At 44.0% G+C, this 18,147-nt stretch overlaps 1 protein-coding gene across 1 annotated transcript in view; it reads right to left on the bottom strand.

The window, feature by feature from the left end:
- The window catches only part of mybpc2a (myosin binding protein Ca), a 64,923-nt gene that overhangs the window by 11,555 nt on the left and 35,221 nt on the right, over positions 1–18,147 (bottom strand). The window contains exons 8-21 of the mRNA XM_037689215.1: positions 17,642–17,698; positions 17,385–17,554; positions 17,012–17,144; positions 11,347–11,471; positions 8,667–8,772; positions 5,366–5,535; positions 3,454–3,619; positions 2,968–3,074; positions 2,860–2,889; positions 1,390–1,523; positions 1,078–1,237; positions 611–715; positions 313–501; positions 38–172 (exon numbers count right to left, since the gene is read on the bottom strand). Coding sequence (XP_037545143.1) covers positions 38–172; positions 313–501; positions 611–715; positions 1,078–1,237; positions 1,390–1,523; positions 2,860–2,889; positions 2,968–3,074; positions 3,454–3,619; positions 5,366–5,535; positions 8,667–8,772; positions 11,347–11,471; positions 17,012–17,144; positions 17,385–17,554; positions 17,642–17,698 — 1,787 coding nt within the window. The remainder of the gene's footprint in view (positions 1–37; positions 173–312; positions 502–610; positions 716–1,077; positions 1,238–1,389; positions 1,524–2,859; positions 2,890–2,967; positions 3,075–3,453; positions 3,620–5,365; positions 5,536–8,666; positions 8,773–11,346; positions 11,472–17,011; positions 17,145–17,384; positions 17,555–17,641; positions 17,699–18,147) is intronic.

Genomic DNA, 18,147 nt, shown 5'->3' with positions numbered 1-18,147 from the left:
ATGTATATGTATTTTTTCAGTTTGGTTGTAGATTTACCTCCATCCTTACAATACTCGATGATGTAGCCATCAATGCCGCCCGCTCCAATTTTGTCTGGTGGTCGCCACTTGAGTGCGCAGGTCGTGTCCGTCACGTCTTCCACCACGAGGCGAGTGGGCTCGCTGGTGGGGGCTGAGGGAGACGAGAGCTAATTATGACATTAATGCCTGGGATAAATGGGATGGGACGGCAGGTTAAGCTGCAACAAAATGAGCGCTGTGTGAAAAGCCTCTGGTAATTAACCGTGCCGCTAACGACTTGTGGCAACGCACCGATGGGCATGAAGGGCTTGGAGTTTGCGCAGGGCTGAGAGACGCCAATGCTGTTCACAGCGAACACCCTCATCTCATAAAGCACACCTTCAATCATCTTCTTCGCCTCATATGTGGTGGACTCATAAACATCAAAGTTCAGTTTGGTCCACCTGGACGAGCCGACCTTCTTCCTCTCCATCAGATACCCTGCAGGAAGGAGGCGGCCATCTTTGTAACAGAATGAACTGAGCGGATTGCAAAAAGCTGTTTCCTCCTGGGAGGGAAATATGTGACACGATGCCTGATCCGACGGTACCTTTAACAGGAAGTCCACCGTCAAACGATGGAGGGTCCCATGTGATCGTGGCAGAGTCCTCGCCAACTGATGTGCACTTTGCATTCTCAGGAGGGTTGGGCACATCTGGAGAGCCGGGGTACAGTTGGAAAATGGAAAGTGAGGAAAGATGGGAGAGAGATGTGAGTGGATCCTGCAGATGGGATTCAAAGAGTCAGCTCTGTAAAACATTAAGTCCTGGAAGGATTTCTGCCGTAGACATAAGAAAAATACTCTTAGTACAATCTTGTGCAAGCTCTTCCAGCTATTACCACATTCAATTTCAGCTCTATATCTGTCAAACTGTTTGAGCAAAATAAACATTTTTGTACTTTTTTAGCTCAGTCAGCTGGCGTTTAGTGGTTCGTGAGATATTTTGCTAACAGGCACACAGTAAACTGTCTGCAAATTGACAGAACTGAAAGCAGAACCAACAAAAAGCCACTGACCCACGACTTTGATGAAGAGGTCCGCCGTGTCCTCGCCTGCAGGGTTGATCACAGAGATGGTGTAGGTCCCCTCGTCGTCTCTCACCGCCCCCTCTATCACAAAGCTGCTCACGGTCTTCTCCGTCTCCACGCGTACCCGTCCCTCATCCTCAGAGACCACCTGTCGCAAGGACAACCAGACGGTGTCACATTCTGACTGCTGCTGCCACAACAGGTGACCCCCCCCCCCCCCCCCCCCAGTCTGCAAAGTTTCCCAGGATTCTCCCACAGATCTGGACTGAGGAGTGTTTGAGGTGAAAGACGAGGTCTCACCTGGTCTCCTCTCATCCAGCGCACTTCGGGCGCCGGCTCTCCGGTGATCTCCACGTCGAAGCGAAGCTTGTTTCCAGCCACCACCATGATGGTGTTCTTGTTGCCGTCAGTATTCATGTGAATTTTAGGAGGATCTTTTTAAGTGAGAAGTTTAAAAAAAAATTAGGTTAGGGCTGCTTTGGTTCAGCTTTTTTGTTTTCCACCACTCGTTCTCGTGTAAGACGGACGCCTTTCTTCCCTCTCCCGTCCTCCTCCTGCTTTTTTGCTCTGTCTTGTCTATCGGAGCTCCTATTTACACATCTTACGAAACATAAACTACTGTCATGGATCTGGTCAGCTGGACTTTCAACGCAATAGATAAAAAAATTTAACAAAGCGACAGGGTCCTGGAGAACCCTCATGCCCCACTGAGACACACGCGGCAGGATACGTCATGGATGTGATGTGCCTTTCTGTATTGTCTCAGGAGGACGCTGAAGATGTTTACATCATTGGAATCAGGATAGCAGGGTTTCTGCTTTTTGACACTGGCGGATACCTATGTTATCGGCTATTAAAGAAGACGGCGGCAGCAGTTTCGGACATGGCAAAGCTGCCGACCCTGTCTGCAGGTTTGGCTCGTGCTTCGAGCACTCAAAATCAGCTGATTTACGAGCTAAACCGTAAGATGGAAGCGATTTGTGAGAATCGCAGGCCACTTGCGGCTTTGGGGCTCGCCAGAATGTTGGGAACAACCTTGTATAAGCACGGACCAGTGGAATGCTCACAATTCTGGCCATTTTGGGTCAAAAGTACCAGCAGAACTCAAGGCTGATGACAAATAACAGTCTGTCTTAAAAAATCAACAACTGTGGCTTATCTGATTCTGACTTCCACATTTGGCCTCTAAGCAGGTTGATTTATCAAATTTCTCCTGGGATATATATAAACTGAGAAAGCTGTCTATCGCAAGAATAAGAGGCCACGCTCTTAGGAGCAGCAGCACCGTGCACTCCGCCCATCTTTCGGACAACTGTACGAACATAATCTCACTGTACTTCGGTACAATGATAATAAAGCTTATTCTGATTCTGATGTGGACCACAGTTCACCATTGGACAACCCTGACTGTATATTTTCCTGTTCAAAGTGCAAACACTCGTGCAGTTTTATTTGAATCACTAAAAACACAAACTGATAAGTTACATTTCATGACAGGATTATGAACAGGTGTGTCATTTCCAAATAATTAAAATCGGTTTGAGTTTGAGAGGCAGTGATTTATTTCAGTCGTTGCTGCAAAAAAGGTACAAGCGTCAACAACGTGAGGATTATAACGAACTTAACAATAAAGCATCAGTTACTGACGGCAGCAGCCAGAACAGGCGGGAAACATTTGAAGCACGTACTTTTGTATTCCAGTGAATTTCTTTTTAAGGCAAACAACAACAAAAAGCCGAACAGCATGCTGCTGAACAGAAAAACATTTACCTTCTATGGGAACATATTCAATCTTGATCTCTGCCAAGAAAAAGAAGCACATCAATCTATTTTTCATAACTCGTAACGCGCCACATTTACAGCCGGTTTGTTCCTCACCCAGAAAGTTCAGTTTTGCAGAAAGGGTCAACGCGTAACCGTCTGGGACGAACGTGTAATCTCCAGCGTCTGAAGGCTTCACGTCGTCAATCGTCAGCTTGTGTGTCCTGCAGACATGAAACCAGATGTCTTTAAAGAGGCTGCGCTCGTTAGGACGAGTTGCCACGGTAACAAACTCCACGAGGCAACGAGAAGCAGGTTTCACCTTGAGCGACCTCGGTCGCCTTGTGTTCAGGCTCCTCTGATGGAGGGATTAGTGAGGGAAAGCCCAAGTCCTTGAGACGTGTGTGTGTTTAGAGGGTAGAGCCTCACAGATTGCAGCCCATGTGAAAAATAGGTCAAACGATTAAGACCCCCCCACCTCGCAGTAATAGTTTGCCGAACTGTTTGGCAGACAGTTCACTCTGTGTTTAAACGTTAGGGATGGACAGTTTTCTCCACATCTAAACCCTCAACCCTCGCAGGTGCCTGCTCGGGCGTTCGTACCTTCCAATGTGAGATATTTTGATCCGATCGCTGGCCTGGACTTCCACACCGTCCTTGAACCATTTTCCTGTAACGTTTTCATCAGACACCTCGCACTTAAACACAGCCTGCTCCTCCGCCTTAACCGTCAGGTCTGCCATGCTCTGCAGGATCTCCAGCTCCTTATCTGGAGGAGGACAAGAATACAAGAATTAAAGTCCATCATGGCAAATCCTGAAGGTTTTTTTTTACATTTCTCTTTCAAGTTGAACTTGGACGCCAACTGCCCTCCCTCCTGAGGGTAGTTAGGGTACAAAGATGCAGGACGTCAGGTACTAAGGGTCAACTGGGTGTCAGCAAAGGTCAAAGGAAAGGTTTACAAGACAGTGGTGAGACAAGCTGGTTTAGAGACAGTCATGGACAAAAAGACAGGAGCCAGAACTGGAAGTGGCAGAAATGAAAATGTTGAAGTTCTCCTTAGGAGAGACAAGAACGGAGAAGATTAGGAATGAGATCATCAGAGGTACAGCACAGGTTGAACAACTGGGAGATAAAGTTAGAGAGGCCAGACCAAGATGGTTGGACATGTCCAGAGGAGGGACAGTGGTTTGGACATGTCCAGATGAGGGACAGTGGGTATATTGGTAGAAGGATGTTAGAAATGCAGTTGCCTTGAAAAAGACAAAGAGATCTATGGATGCAGTTAGAGAGGACATGGAGGGAGTTGGAGTGAGGACAGAGTGAGGACAGAGGACAGAGTAGACGGAGGAGGAGGACTCACTGTGGACAGCCCTGAAGTGGGAACAGTTGAAACAAAATTTTGAGACATTAAGATCCAACTTAATCATTTGACCATACCCGGACAGTTCGTTAAAGTGATAACTCTGTTCTGGTCTTGGATTATTTGGTGTGACAGGATTTATTTTTATATTTGCTCTACTCTCAGCCTGGTCTGCTCAGTGAAGGTTTGGCTGCAGTTTAGAAACCGGCATCTGCAGCTCAAACACAACCAGCTGATATGTCATGATTGGGTCATAGGTCAGGTTAGAGGTGGGCCTATGACGTCATAGTTTTCAAAAGGTTGCGTTTAGGCTGTCCAGACAAAAACACAAGGGTGGTGTTTCCGAATGTTCTCACTGTAGACCCAAGTTAAAAAAAAAAAAAAAACTTTTAGAGTTTTCTAAAACGCCGTTTCCGTGTGGACGCAAGGCTGAAAATTCAAAAATCATTTCCATATAGACGAGACTGCACATGTTTGTGTTTGCTAAGATTATTTTGGACAGCTGGAGTAAAATCCAACAAGGAAAAATGTGGCGAGTATTTAACTAAATAAACGGACACGTTGGCAGCAGGCGATTACTACAAGTTGTTCCTGTATCATCTTGTGAGGTAAATTATTAGACATACCGTCTTCAGATGAACATTTTAGATTCTTGCTTGTTGTCTGTAATCTCATCAGTTAAAATGTGTGTGTGTGTGTGTGGGGGGGGGGGGGGGACACTTCCTCGTGCTGGAATCAATTACGAGCCGCGGCTCCGACGGCTTGACGGCCGGCGCCAGATATCAGCGTTGAAGGTGTAAAATAAAATCAGTGTGACGAACGCTGCGAACGGCTGATACAAGGGATTAACGCAGCCGTATTAATTACGACATAAGTAATGAGTAATTTACTGCTTCTCATGCCTGTCAGGAAGCAGAACGTCAACTTGATCCGAGGGAATTTTCTTTACGTTTTCTAACTGGAAGCAGTCTGAAATCTGTGTCGATAAACTTTAAACAGCAGCTGATTAAGCTGCTGCCTCGGCGGCTCTTTGATTTTCACTGTGGCAGATTGAAACGATCATTTTCCAACCCTCTCAGGACATTCACACATGTATGAGATGCATACATTTCACGTTGTCTTGCTCTAAGTCTGGTCACAGGAGCTGAATACCTTCGACCTCCAGCTCTGCCTTCGAGTCGCCACCGTTGGTGAAAGCGTAGTACGTCCCCATGTCCTCCTTAGTGGCTTCATTTATGATCAAAATGTGTCTCAGCCCGTCTTTTTTCAGCCGGTACTTTGAACCGGCCGTGTCTCGGTTCAGCTCCACTCCATCTTTCATCCTGCAGGGAAAAAACAAAACAAAACAACCTCAAGAATCAGAGACTCTTCGCCGAGACGAGAGGAAGAGGAGCAGACTGACACAGAGACGAGGCTCGACGTGATTCGGAGGGACGGGTTAACGAGGACGGATTAATGGGTTCATTAGGCATTTGGAGCCTGATTTAAAACTTTACTCGTGAAGAAACATCTCCCCTTCAAACTTCTCCAAAACCAACAGGATCAGAACACGTTGTGTTTTCAATTTGTATTAAATTTCCTGAAAGGAGGCACCTTTACAGAGACAGAAACAACCACTGGGAGGCACGGTGGATCAGATGGTAGAGCTGCTGCCTCTCAGCAAGAAGGTTGCTGGATCAAATCCCAGCCAGGGGTCATTCTGGGTGGATTTTGCATGTTCTCTCCGTGCATGCATGGGTTTTAAGTACTCCGGTTTCCTCCCACAGACCAAAAACGTGCATGTTAGGCTGATTGGTAACTCTAACTTGTCTCTAGATGTGACAGAGAGTGAATGGTTGTTTGTCTCTATGTGTCCCTGTGATGGACTGGAGACATGTCCATGTGTCCCCCGCCTCTCGCACAGGGACTGCTGGACATGGGCACCAGTGACCCCCTGCGACCCAAAAAGGAAAAAGCAGGTAAAAGATGGTGGATGGATGGAGGCTGCTACCCCTCTGGGCCACCCCCTACAACCGTCCCTGGATGTGAAAACAGCAACTAAGAACATCCAAATGAGTTTTTTGTACTTTTTTTCTCATTTTAAATTAAAATGTTAGTGGCTCTTAGAAATTTTGAGGGTTTTATTTGTATATGATTTGATAGATTTTGATCAAATGCATTAATTAATAAATCAAAAACTGATGATAGAGAACGAGACATGAGATGGATGCTAATTGTATGTCTATAGGCTGAATGGTAACTCTAAATTGTCCCTAGGTGAGAGTGAATGGATGTTTGTCTCCATGTGTCCCTGTGATGGACTGGAGACCTGTCCAGGATGATCCCCACCCCACTCTCACACAGTGACTGCTGGACACATTTTGTCACCTTATGGTTTATGTGGTTCTTTTTTGCAGTTAAATCTTTTTTATAATCCTTAGAGAACATTGATCCAGTTGTCAGAGCTAATTTACTGCGAGTTAAAACAACTTTACTTCAAAGTAAAATCTTCATTATCACCCGCTGCTGAAAGCAGGAGGATGATCATGTGTTTACCTGTGTCTGTGCACGTCTCTGTGAGAATCTGTTCTGTTTTGTGTCGTTTCTTTAGATTCTTGTGTTTCCTGCCTTCCTCAGAGTTTCTTCCGTCATGTTGCCAGCTCAGCAGCACGGTGGCGCAACTGGTAGAGCTGCTGCCTCTCAGCGAGCAGGTCCCTGGTTCAAATCCCGGTCCGGGGGCCTTTCTGGGTGGAGTTTGCATGTTCTCTCCGTGCATGCGTGGGTTTTCTCCGGGTACTCCGGTTTCCTCCCACAGACCAAAAACATGCATGTTAGGCTGATTGGTAACTCTAAATTGTCCCTAGGTGTGAGTGAGAGAGTGAATGGTTGTTTGTCTCGTTTGTCTCTATGTGTCCCTGTGATGGACTTGCGACCCGTCCAGGGTGTACCCCGCCCCTCGCACAGTGATTGCTGGACATGGGCACCGGCGACCCCCGTTGACCCAAAATGGAATAAACGGGTAAAGAAAATGGATGGATGGATGTTGCCAGCTCCTGCTTCACCGGCTGCTCCCAATCACACCAGGTGTTCCTCATGGTGTCTTGTTAGTGTCCCTTTAAGTTCAGCTTCTTGTTTCCTGGTGTGTTGTGCTTCCCACAGCCATCATGCTCTGTCCCTCCACATCCCCTTGTGTTATCTTGTTTTGTAAGTTTGCTGCCACATCAGCCTTTTTGTTGTTTCTGCTTTAATAAATGAGTTTCTTTATTTTTATCCCTGAGCTCTCCGTGTCTGTCTGCACTTGGGTTCAAATGCTCTGAACATGATCTCATCTTCCACTGGACAAAATTGACTGACACGTGCTTAAAACTGATTACCTTGTTTGAGTAAACCTGATTTAAGATGGCTGCCACAGCCAAGTGACCTTAAACACAAAAATGGATCAGTCAGTTTTACAGACATACTAAAATTTAGAGTGGTAGTAGCTGAGCATCACCCCTAACACACAATCTGAGCACTACAGCTTGGTTTAAAATCTCACTTTTAACAATATGAGCTCAACTTTGTCTGTTAGCAAAACTTTTCTTAAACCATTTATCCACCCATGTTTTTTTATTCATTAATTTTTTACCCGTTTTTCTCTTTCGAGTCGTGGGGAGCTGGTGTCTGTCTCCAGCAGTCAATGTACGAGAGGCGGGGGACATCCTGGACAGGTCTCCAGTCCATCACAGGGACACAGAGAGACAAACGAGACAAACCTTGGGACAGTTTAGAGTTACCAATCAGCCTAACATGCATGTTTTTGGTCTGTGGGAGGAAACTGGAGTACCCGGAGAAAACCAACACATGCACGGAGAGAACATGTAAACTCCACCCAGGAAGGTCGCCCTGGATGGATTTTGATCTGTAATCAATGCATGTTTCTCCACAAGGGATAAATGTTTGTAGTCAGTTTAAGTCAAGATGGACAACACATCTAATCAATTCAATAATGGCTAAAATTCAGTCAGTTGTTGAAATATTGAGCTAAAATAAAGTGATGTTCACAGTTTAGCATGTGGTCCTGCCTAAATGTGAACACTAAAGTGCAGAAAGTTCAGAATAGTCCGTGGAAGATCGCACAGATTCACTCGTTTTTAAATTCTCTTCAAAATAAAAGAAGCTCATTTTCTGCCTGCATCGTCTCTGACGGGGACTTTAGCTCTTATGAAGCAAACAAAGCAATCAAAGCCCGGCTGTGTTAAAGAGGAACCGCCGAGCATCCCTCAGGGACAGGAGAGATTCTTCACAGACAAAAAATAAGAGTATTTCTTTAAATGTGCTGCATTTACAATAAATACACAGCTTTAAAGTCTTCACTGACATTAGCACTCAGTCTAATGAAGCCTTTTAAGTGCATTTAAGGTTTTTCGTGCCTTTTTTTTTACCCATCCGTGTATCAACGTCAGACTTTTGGCTCGAGAGGACGTCTGCTCACCATTTAACGTTGGCTCCTTCTTCTGACACCTCCACCTCAAACTCCACCTTCTCCCCCACCACGGTGTGGACGTCGTCCAGGGGCTTAGTGATGGTGACCGGAGGCTCTGGGGACAAACGGACAGAGTGTGTCCAGACTGAGACACAGCGTGTAAAAGATTTACAGCCTGAAAACAAACTTTAACGTCAAAATAAAACCCAGAGCGTGTCGTTTGCACTTGAATAATGTCTCATTAAAGTCTTTAAGGAAACCCCCAAACATCTGTCTTTAAAGATGTTCTCCTGAGGAGGTGGGAGTCCCGTTGTGAAACCCCACAGTGTGATGCTCGAGGCTCTGCCTCGGCTATTGGTCATATTCTGCATCCGAGCTCCCCGTCCCTCCCCCAGACCCCCACGTCTTTATCCTCTCAGCTGGCGAGGCCACAGGCAGTTATTCCACAGAAACAGCAGCAGGTTTTACTGCAGGCTTCACTAAAGATTTATAAAACGAGTCTTCAGTTTGTCCAGGTCAAAGCTGAGAAATGTGTTTTTCTTTAGGGACACAAACAGACGCAGGACCGAAGAGGAAGCACCTGAATATTTGAGCGTTGAGAGCAGGTCATGTGAGAAGGTGGCGAACACGCTGAGACAAAAACAAGGTTTGTAAGCTCAAACTTCCAGGTAGAAACTGTCCAGATGACATGATTTAACCATTTTTTTTTGCATGCTGAGATACAGAACAAAGTGCTTCACAATAAAAGCAAGAAGAAATTATGAGCATGCACCAGAATAAACAACTACAGGTCAAACATCTAGCCTAAAGCCTGTTTATGAAGGAATGTCTAGAAGTTCTTTTACGTGTTTGAATTAAATTTAAAGATTTAAAATGGGTGCTGGTACCCAGACCCGGCTCCAGAAGAATTTAGCTGGGGGGAGGGCTGAGGAATATTTTGGGGGGCCACAGTAAATAGTCATTTTATTTTATGTAAATACATAAATGTTTGCGTAACCTTGCAACTGAAATAACCATATGTTGTTTATTAATACAAAACAAATAAACAGTGATATGTAGTCACCAGAAAATGCAGAGAAATTGTGCTCAAGTTGGCATAAACAATTTTTGCATAAATCGTAGAAACAAGCACAAAAGTTCAGTTTAATCGCCTACAGCACCCTCTGCTGGTTGTCTTGAGTCAATTCATTGCATAGGTTCAACTTATTTACACAGTGTAATCTGTCTTGGGGGGTGGGGGGGGGGGGTGTCCTGAATGAGGCCAGCCCGGCCCAGCCGGCCCGCCCTCTAGCACCAGGTTCACTGGTACCAACAACATCTAACCTGTTGACCTGAACCTGCAGGGCACGGAGCTGAATCCATGAGAAGGAGTTTGTTCATGCAAAGCTCTAAAAATGAAAACTATCATTTTAAAACGAGAGCCAGTGAAAGGAAGTTAAAACACGTGCGATGCGAGCTCGATAGAGTCTTGCAGCTGAGTTCTGGACGACCTGAAGACGGTCCGGCTCCTCGCTTACGTGAACAAGCTGAGCCCACATGAACGATCACCTCAAATTCAATTTTGGACAAGAAACCTTTAGATTTTGAGACATTCTTGAGATGGAAGTGACAGTTTGTAGTTTGTTGGATTTACGTGTTTTTATTAAAGCCGTCGCTGAATCAGAAATGGTGCTCAAGGTTCTGAGGCTGGACTGAAAAAAGAAGGACCCAAGACACGAAGGAACTGTTTGATTCGAGAAAGCTCATTTTCAAGGGCGTTTCCATCTTATCTGAGGGTGCTGCTCAGACGGTTTGCTGCTGCTGGGATTACTTTGATCAAACTGGGTTCCCGTTGGTCCATCCTTGAGTTTTTGCACCCGCTTCAGATGTTATCATCCATTAAATGGCCGTTATTATTTGTTGTCATCCATATACATAGCGTTCAGACTGCCCCTCCTCTACCTCCTAGTAGGTTTAAAGGTACGTTCTTATCGCTGATTATGCGGTCACGTGGTTAGGTTAAGAGTCAAGGGTAAGGGGGTTAAGTTTAGGGTCAGTGCTCAGGGTCAGCTGTATGGTTAGGTTTAGGAAAAGGGTTACATAAAGCTAACTAATATACACTTCCGGTTTTACTCACGAGCCATGATGCATATTATCACCGGTCAAAACATACTTTTAAACCTACTAGGAGGTAGGAGGGAACAGTCTGAACGCTACCTGTGGGAATGATACAACTAATAACGTCCACTTAATGGCTGATAACATCAGAAACCGCTGGTTTTTGAATTCATTCCTTGAGCTTAGGACTCGTTTTTCATGCCTAAATGATTCGGTGCTCTGACCAACTAACAGATTTCTCAGGTGTTTGACTGAAAAGTGGAGAAAAAGCAGCTGAAAACAAAAAATACTAACAAGACCACTTCAAACGAGTTAAAAATCATCTGCTTGGAAGGAAAATAGCAAGAAAAATGACGTTTTACTTTTCTCTGTATATACACACAACGTCCTCTAAAACAATAAATCAGTTTCTAATGAATTCATCAGCACACAGACACTAATCTGTGGCAATACAAGCCTTCTTCAGGCCATTAAAGATGAGTGAGCAGACAGAAAACACCGTCAGGCCTCCCCACACGCAACGTTTGCTCATCGGAGCAGAAAATCGTCCCCCGTCTGAGCGTTCATCTGAAAGCCTCGGTGAGTCATCTACCTTTGACAAAAACCTCCGTGAAGCACCTCTCCTCCTCGACGACGCACTCGTACGCCGCGTCATCCGACAGGTTGCACTTGTTGATGGTGAGTGACCGCTTGTTGCCCACGCTCTCAAACACATACCTGCCGTGAGGGGAGAAGACCACGCAACAATAAAAAACGAAAGAGTCAAAGCCTGGAGAGAGAAGTGAATGAATGCGTTCAGTAAATCGGGCTGGTGACAACAGAGTGAGTCAGTCTTCAACAATACGCACATTTTCCCACAGACCTTCACACACACAATGTCAGCTCCTACACACACATTCAGATTACTGTAAAACGTTAGAGGCAAACATCAAAAGGCTTCAGAGTTGTCTTGTGTAACGGAGATGAAAATCGCCATGGTTACGAGCTGAAACCTGCATCATCGGACACTTCAGAGTCCATCGGTGTCCAAAGTTCCTCCACTCAGAGTTAATAAGTGTTTATTTAACGGAGACTAACGGCGCTGTAAACACGTCAACTTAAGGCTCATGGGCCACATGCGGCCATCGTTACAGTTTTCTCTGACCCGCGAGAGAATATGTTAAATGTGTTGAAACTTGTCCTCGAACCTGAGTCTGCAAAACTTTTTCTTGTTTAAAACTGAGCACATTAGTGACGAAATTTAGGTTTGAATGATTCTGTAAGTTTTGATTTTGATGTGGCAGATCTAGAACTTTAAACTTAAAAAAAAAATTATTAAGGTGACAAAAATGGGCAGAGTTTATTGTTGCAGGAAGTTACTTCTGGACGTGCATGAGTTCAAAGTATTTGTCTATGAATCACGCAAATACAGGTGCTGGACATAAAATTAGAATATCGAGAAAAAGTTGATTTATTTCAGTAATTCCATTCAAAAAGTAAAACTTGTATATAACATTCATTCATTACACACAGACTGATATATTTCAAATGTTTATTTCTTTTAATGTTGATGATTATAACTGACACCTAATGCAAACCCCAAAGTCAGTATCTCAGAAAATTAGAATATTGTGAAAAGGTTCAATATTAAAGAAACCTGGTGCCACAATCTAATCAACTAATTTACTCTAAACTCCTGCAAAGGCCTTTAAATGGTCTCAGTCTAGTTCTGTAGGCTTCACAATCATGACTGCTGACTTGACAGTTGTTCAAAAGACGACCATTGACACTTTGCACAAGGAGGGCGACACAAAAGGTCATTGCTAAAGAGGCTGGCTGTTCACAGAGCTCTGTGTCCAAGCACATTAATAGAGAGGTGAAGGGAAGGAAAAGATGTGGTAGGAAAAAATGTACAAGCGATAAGGATAATCGCACCCTGGAGAGGATGGTGAAACAAAATCCATTCCAAATGTGAGGGAGATTCACAAAGAGTGGACTGCAGTTGGAGTCAGTGCTTCAAGAACCACCACGCACAGATGTATGCAAGACATGGGTTTCAGCTGTCGCATTCCTTATGTCAAGCAACTCTTGAACAAGAGACAGCGTCAGAAGCATCTCGACTGGGCTAAAGACAAAAAGGACTGGACTGCTGCTGAGTGGTCCAAAGTTATGTTCCCTGATGACGGTAAATTTTGCTTCTTTTTTTTTTAAATCAAGGTCCCAGAGTCTGGAGGAAGAGAGGAGAAGCTCAGAATCCACGTTGCTTGAGGTCCAGTGTCAAGTTTCCACAGTCAGTGATGGTTTGGGGTGCCATGTCATCTGCTGGTGTTGGTCCACTGTGTTTTCTGAGGTCATAGGTCAACGCAGCCATCTACCAGGAAGTTTAGAGACTTCATGCTTCCTGCTGCTGACCAACTTTACGGAGATGCAGTTTTCATTTTCTAACAGGACTTGGCACCTGCACACAGTGCCAAAGCTATCAGTAACTGGTTTAAGGACCATGGTATCCCTGTTCTTAACTGGCCAGCAAACTCACCTGACTTTAACCCCATGGAAAATCTATGGGGTGTTGTGAAGAGGAAGATGTGATACACCAGACCCAACAATTCAGAAGAGCTGAAGGCCACCATCAGAGCAACCTGGGCTCTCATAGCACCTGAGCAGTGCCACAGACTCATCGACTCCATGCCACAACGCATTGATGCAGAAATCCAGACAAAAGGAGCTCCAAGTACTGAGTGCTGTACATGCTCATACTTTTCAGGCTCATACTTTTCATGTTCATACTTTTCAGTTGCCAACATTTCTAAAAAATACTTTTTTAATTGGTCTCAAGTAATATTCTAATTTTCTGAGATACTGAATTTGGGACTTTCATTAGTTGTCAGTTATTATCATCAACATTAAAGGAAATAAACATTTGAAATATATCAGTCTGTGTGTAATGAATGAATATAATATACAAGTTTTACTTTTTGAATGGAATTACTGAAATAAATCAACTTTTTCCTGATGTTCTAATTTTATGACCAGCACCTGTAGTTATGTGTCAGAGAGAGAGAGTAAATTTATTTTTAGCATTACTAAAAATAAAACATTGGGCTCTTTAAACATTTGTGATACTTTTCAGATTAAACACACCCAACAAAAATACAATATTAAATACAGAAAACGAGCGTTAAAGTAATTTTTAGGTGCTAAATTTAAAAAATATGATTCTGTTCAAGCTTTGTTGAAATAAGAATAAATAAAAACTGACGTGCTTTTCAGATCTTTTTTCCAGATTTGTCCGTTTGAGTCCTGGAAACTTTCCGACTGACTGAAGTTGTGCTTCGAGGGCAGTAAAAATTAATTTATGAACAAGTGACCTCAGAGTTTAATTTATAACAAGAAGTTGTTGTTTTTTTCTGAAAAATCATGTTTTAGTCTCTTCCTGACAACATTTATTATATTTACTCTAAAGTTGATGTCGTTAAAGAAGTTATTGACATTTCTATTTGAATAGTTTGACATGTTGCAGAATATGTTTATTAAATATTGACCCACAGTAATATGATTTTATATTTGACGCCCCTGCTGTAAGGCTTCAGGGTCTCTGTTGTGTTTTTTTAATAACATTTTAAAGCGACACCGCAGTTCAGCGTTTCACTCCTGCAAATTTTCAAACGACTGAATTCATGAAAACAATTCATCATTTTACATTTCATTTTTAGTAAAGCTGGATTTGGATTCTGTATTTGTTAAGTAGTTAAAGTCTTTTCTCCTAACTATTATGTACAAAAGCTTTTCTGGCTTATTATTGTTTATTTTTTAGTTTGTTTGTTTTTTGGCGTGATGCAAAAAGAACCGTTTTTAAAAAGAGGAAACGTCTTTTTAGAGCTTTCTGGTAGCAGCCAGAAAAACCCTCGGGGGAGGCTCAGCTATGAGCCAAAATAAAAGTCTCCTCTTCCTCCTCTTCATCCTGACAGGAGAGGGCCTTCCTCCCTCTCTGTGAACAGCATGAAGATCTCAGAACAGCAGATGGTGGAGAGACGTTGAAGAAACACCACTCGAACAGCTGTACTCTCTTCAATAAAACACCAAAAGACGTTTTTGAAGGAGGAGGAAAGAGAGCACAGCAGACGGGGATGCAGACGCTGCACGAAGCCCAGCGGGTACAACGGGCTCGACACCAACATGTATACTGTGTAAAACTGTCAGACGTGACACAAAGCCAAAGAGATCCAATAAGGCTGCGATCACATGCAGGCAACGCCTCAAATCTGTATTTATTTATTTATTTATTTATTGCTCATATTCTCCAGATCACGTCTAATCTGACCCAGGTCTTTTTCTTATTTGGTGCCAAATCGAAATCTGACGTTTTTCAGAGCGACCTCAGTCTGAGCGGTTTTGTCACATTTCACCAGACTTTGACGTCAGTGAGGTAGATCGAGCCAAGCGTTGATACCAACGTCGTGCAGTTGAAAGCTTGAACGTCACACGTAGAGGAACAGAAGTCCAGTTTGTTTGTCGTTAACAGTTTAGATCTGTCCTGAAATACAGAGTTTACTCCAACATATGATGTTACCACACCAACTGTGGTGATTTCTGGGTTTTGTTCTGTCATTTCTGTAATCGTAATCCTCCTGTTCCCCCTCCTTGTTGGTCAGCTCCTGACAGGAGCTGTAATTTCTAACCCGAACCTGGAGCCCAGCCCCGCCCAACCCGGGTTAGGGCCGGACCATAATAATGTGCAGACTGGGTCGGTGTTGGGCTTTTGATTGCGTCAGCGGCTGCGCACGGCTGACGATCCAATTATATAGCAACATGGCTTGCCATACAATCACCAGCCGCACGTTACCATTTGACTGCATGCTGACCGGCCTTGAAAGAGGTACAAAAAAAAAAAATCAGTTAAGCTTCAGATGGACTACTGCCAGCGATCCAGCAGCCCAAATGGACGTTCATTCAGCTGCTGCACTCAGTCCAGACACATGAGATCACAAAATATTTGTCATGTCAGAGCATGGTCCATGTCTGCATAATGCAGAATGAAGGCAGAAGCAGGGATCTAATGCACTTTGATGGCCATGAAAGGACAAACGCCCCCTCAGCTCCGATCTTCTGCCCCCTCAACCGTTAATAACTATATAAGCAGACAAAGCTTAATTAAAAATGTCAGGGTTTTATCGGGATCGGACCTATAATTACTGTTAATACGTCGGGTCAGGTGGGATTCTGAAATGATGGCTACGGGCTGGGGTCGGGCCAAATTTTTTGGGCCCAAATGCAACTCTAGCTCCTGTTACACCTGTCTCCAGTTCCAACCCCCCCCCCAGGTGTTTGTCATCATGTCTCGTAAGTGTCTGTCTAAAGTCTCTGTGTTCCTCCTTTGTCCGTGCATTGTGGCTGTCAAGCTCTGTTCCTCTCCTCATCTCCTCCCTAAATCTAAGTTTTGCTGCCCCGTCAGCTTTTCGTTTTGTTTGTAAAAATAAAGTTTTATTATTTTGACCTGGAGTCTCCCGTCGTTTGCCTGCACGTGGGTTCAGCTACATTAAAGCAGAATGTCACCAACATGTTGGGTTGTAGCAGTACCTGATGGAATCGATAGTTGAAATGCAGGAAGCAGAAGGATTTGTTCATATTGTTCATGAATGATGTGATTGCACACACTTGCTAACATGTAACGTCCATATTTCCTTCTGCAAACACGGCGTGCTGTGTCTTCATCTGCGGTCACTTCAGCGCCGTGGACTGTTCACACTGGAGTTCACATTTTAATTATAATGTGAACGGCCACGCCAACAAAACTGAGCAAAAAGTTAGAACTGAGCCTCAAGCCCTGCGGTGTGAGCGTAGTGTTAGTTTGAAGTGAACGGTGTTGCTGGAATTATTATTTCCTGAAAACTTTAATGGATATAAATTAGGAAGGATGTAAAATTAAGATGTAAATCAGGTCACATTAAAGGCGGTGAAATGTCAGGAGGCACAACATTCTCAGTGTTCAGCCAGAAAAATGCGCGATAGTCAATTGCAATCGGTATTTGTCTGACATCCAGAAATGTGGATTTGGCTTCAACATTTGGTGTTTTGGGTGAAAAAGTGAGAATTTTTTTTAACACAAAGTGAAACTTTAGGTGTGTTGAAACCTAACTGCACCAATAGTCATCAACGTGTTTGACGCTAATAATTTCTGTAACTGCGACAAACTTCCATCCTGTACCTTCGGCCACTTTTTCCCACTTATTCTGCTATTTTTCACACAGACACACACGGGGGAGTCTACAGCAGCTCACTTGGCCGATGGTTTGATTTCCTGCCCGTTTTTGAGCCACTTGACTGAAGCTGTGGGGTCAGCCAACTCCACTGTCAGCTGGATCTTCTTCCCCTTTTCCACAGAGTAGGCCGAATCCAGCTTGGTCAGGAAAGCTGAGAACAAAGAATGATGTTAGGAAAGTTCTAGTTTTAATAGTAAAATAATCCAAGAGAGCCGACCTGACACACTTTCCACCTGTCATCTCGGCTGTATAACGTCTCTCCTGAGGCCTTTTAAATGCTGCCAGTATTTACAGCCTAATGCATTAAAGAGCTCTCATTTCCCCCCACTGCCTCCTTCCTCGTCTGCTTTTGCCTCATAAAATCTGTCTCGTCTCTTCCTCGGCTCCTCACCGTCACTCTTCTTCTGCTCCGCCTTCATCTTCTTCAGCCTCTTCAGCATGCCCCTCAGGTCCGTGATGCCGTACTGAAAGGCAATCTTCTCGTAGTCGCAGGGCTTGGCTGCCTTTAGGATTTCCCAAACATCCACTTCCTCTTTCGGCTCCTGCTGTTTCTTCTCCTTCCTGAATGCAAACGTTGAACCGCACTGAAAACAAGAATCAAACTCGACACAGATGAAGGGAAAGGAGCGTCTCTGGAAACACGCTTACCTTTTTTTAAGCAACACACTGAAGTCTAGGTCACCAGCATCCTCATCTGCATCACCGCTGGAGGAAACAGAAGATATTTCTGATTAATTATGGTGCACTGGATCCGTTTTACTGCATTTACTATCCAAATAGAAAAGAGAGCCATCAGCACCGAAGAGATTTAGTATATTCACTTATAAATCCCTTTTTCTTCCTCATTGCAACAAACTAAAAATAAGCACACACACTACGACAAGAATAAGAAATAGTTAAAACTTATCCCCGTTTTATCCTGTGCTCTAAATGAATACATTAATAAAAGGGACAGGTGTGAAAATGGAGCAGAACTCTTTAAATGGACTCAAAGTTTATATCAGTTTCGGTGACAAGGGAAACAAATGATATTTAAGCAACATATAAACATCAGACAACAGAAATCAGCTGAAAGCTGGACTGGAAGCCAGTGAAGAGTGAATAGAACAGATCTGCGCACGCCTGGAGTTGTGAGTTAAAAGATGAGCAGCAGC

The sequence above is a fragment of the Nematolebias whitei genome, chromosome 15, assembly GCF_014905685.2.
Source record: "Nematolebias whitei isolate Nwh7 chromosome 15, NemWhi1, whole genome shotgun sequence".
Classification (NCBI taxonomy): Eukaryota; Metazoa; Chordata; class Actinopteri; order Cyprinodontiformes; family Rivulidae; genus Nematolebias; species Nematolebias whitei.
Note: the sequence above shows the minus strand (reverse complement) of the source record. Positions and strands in the feature narration are given on the sequence as shown.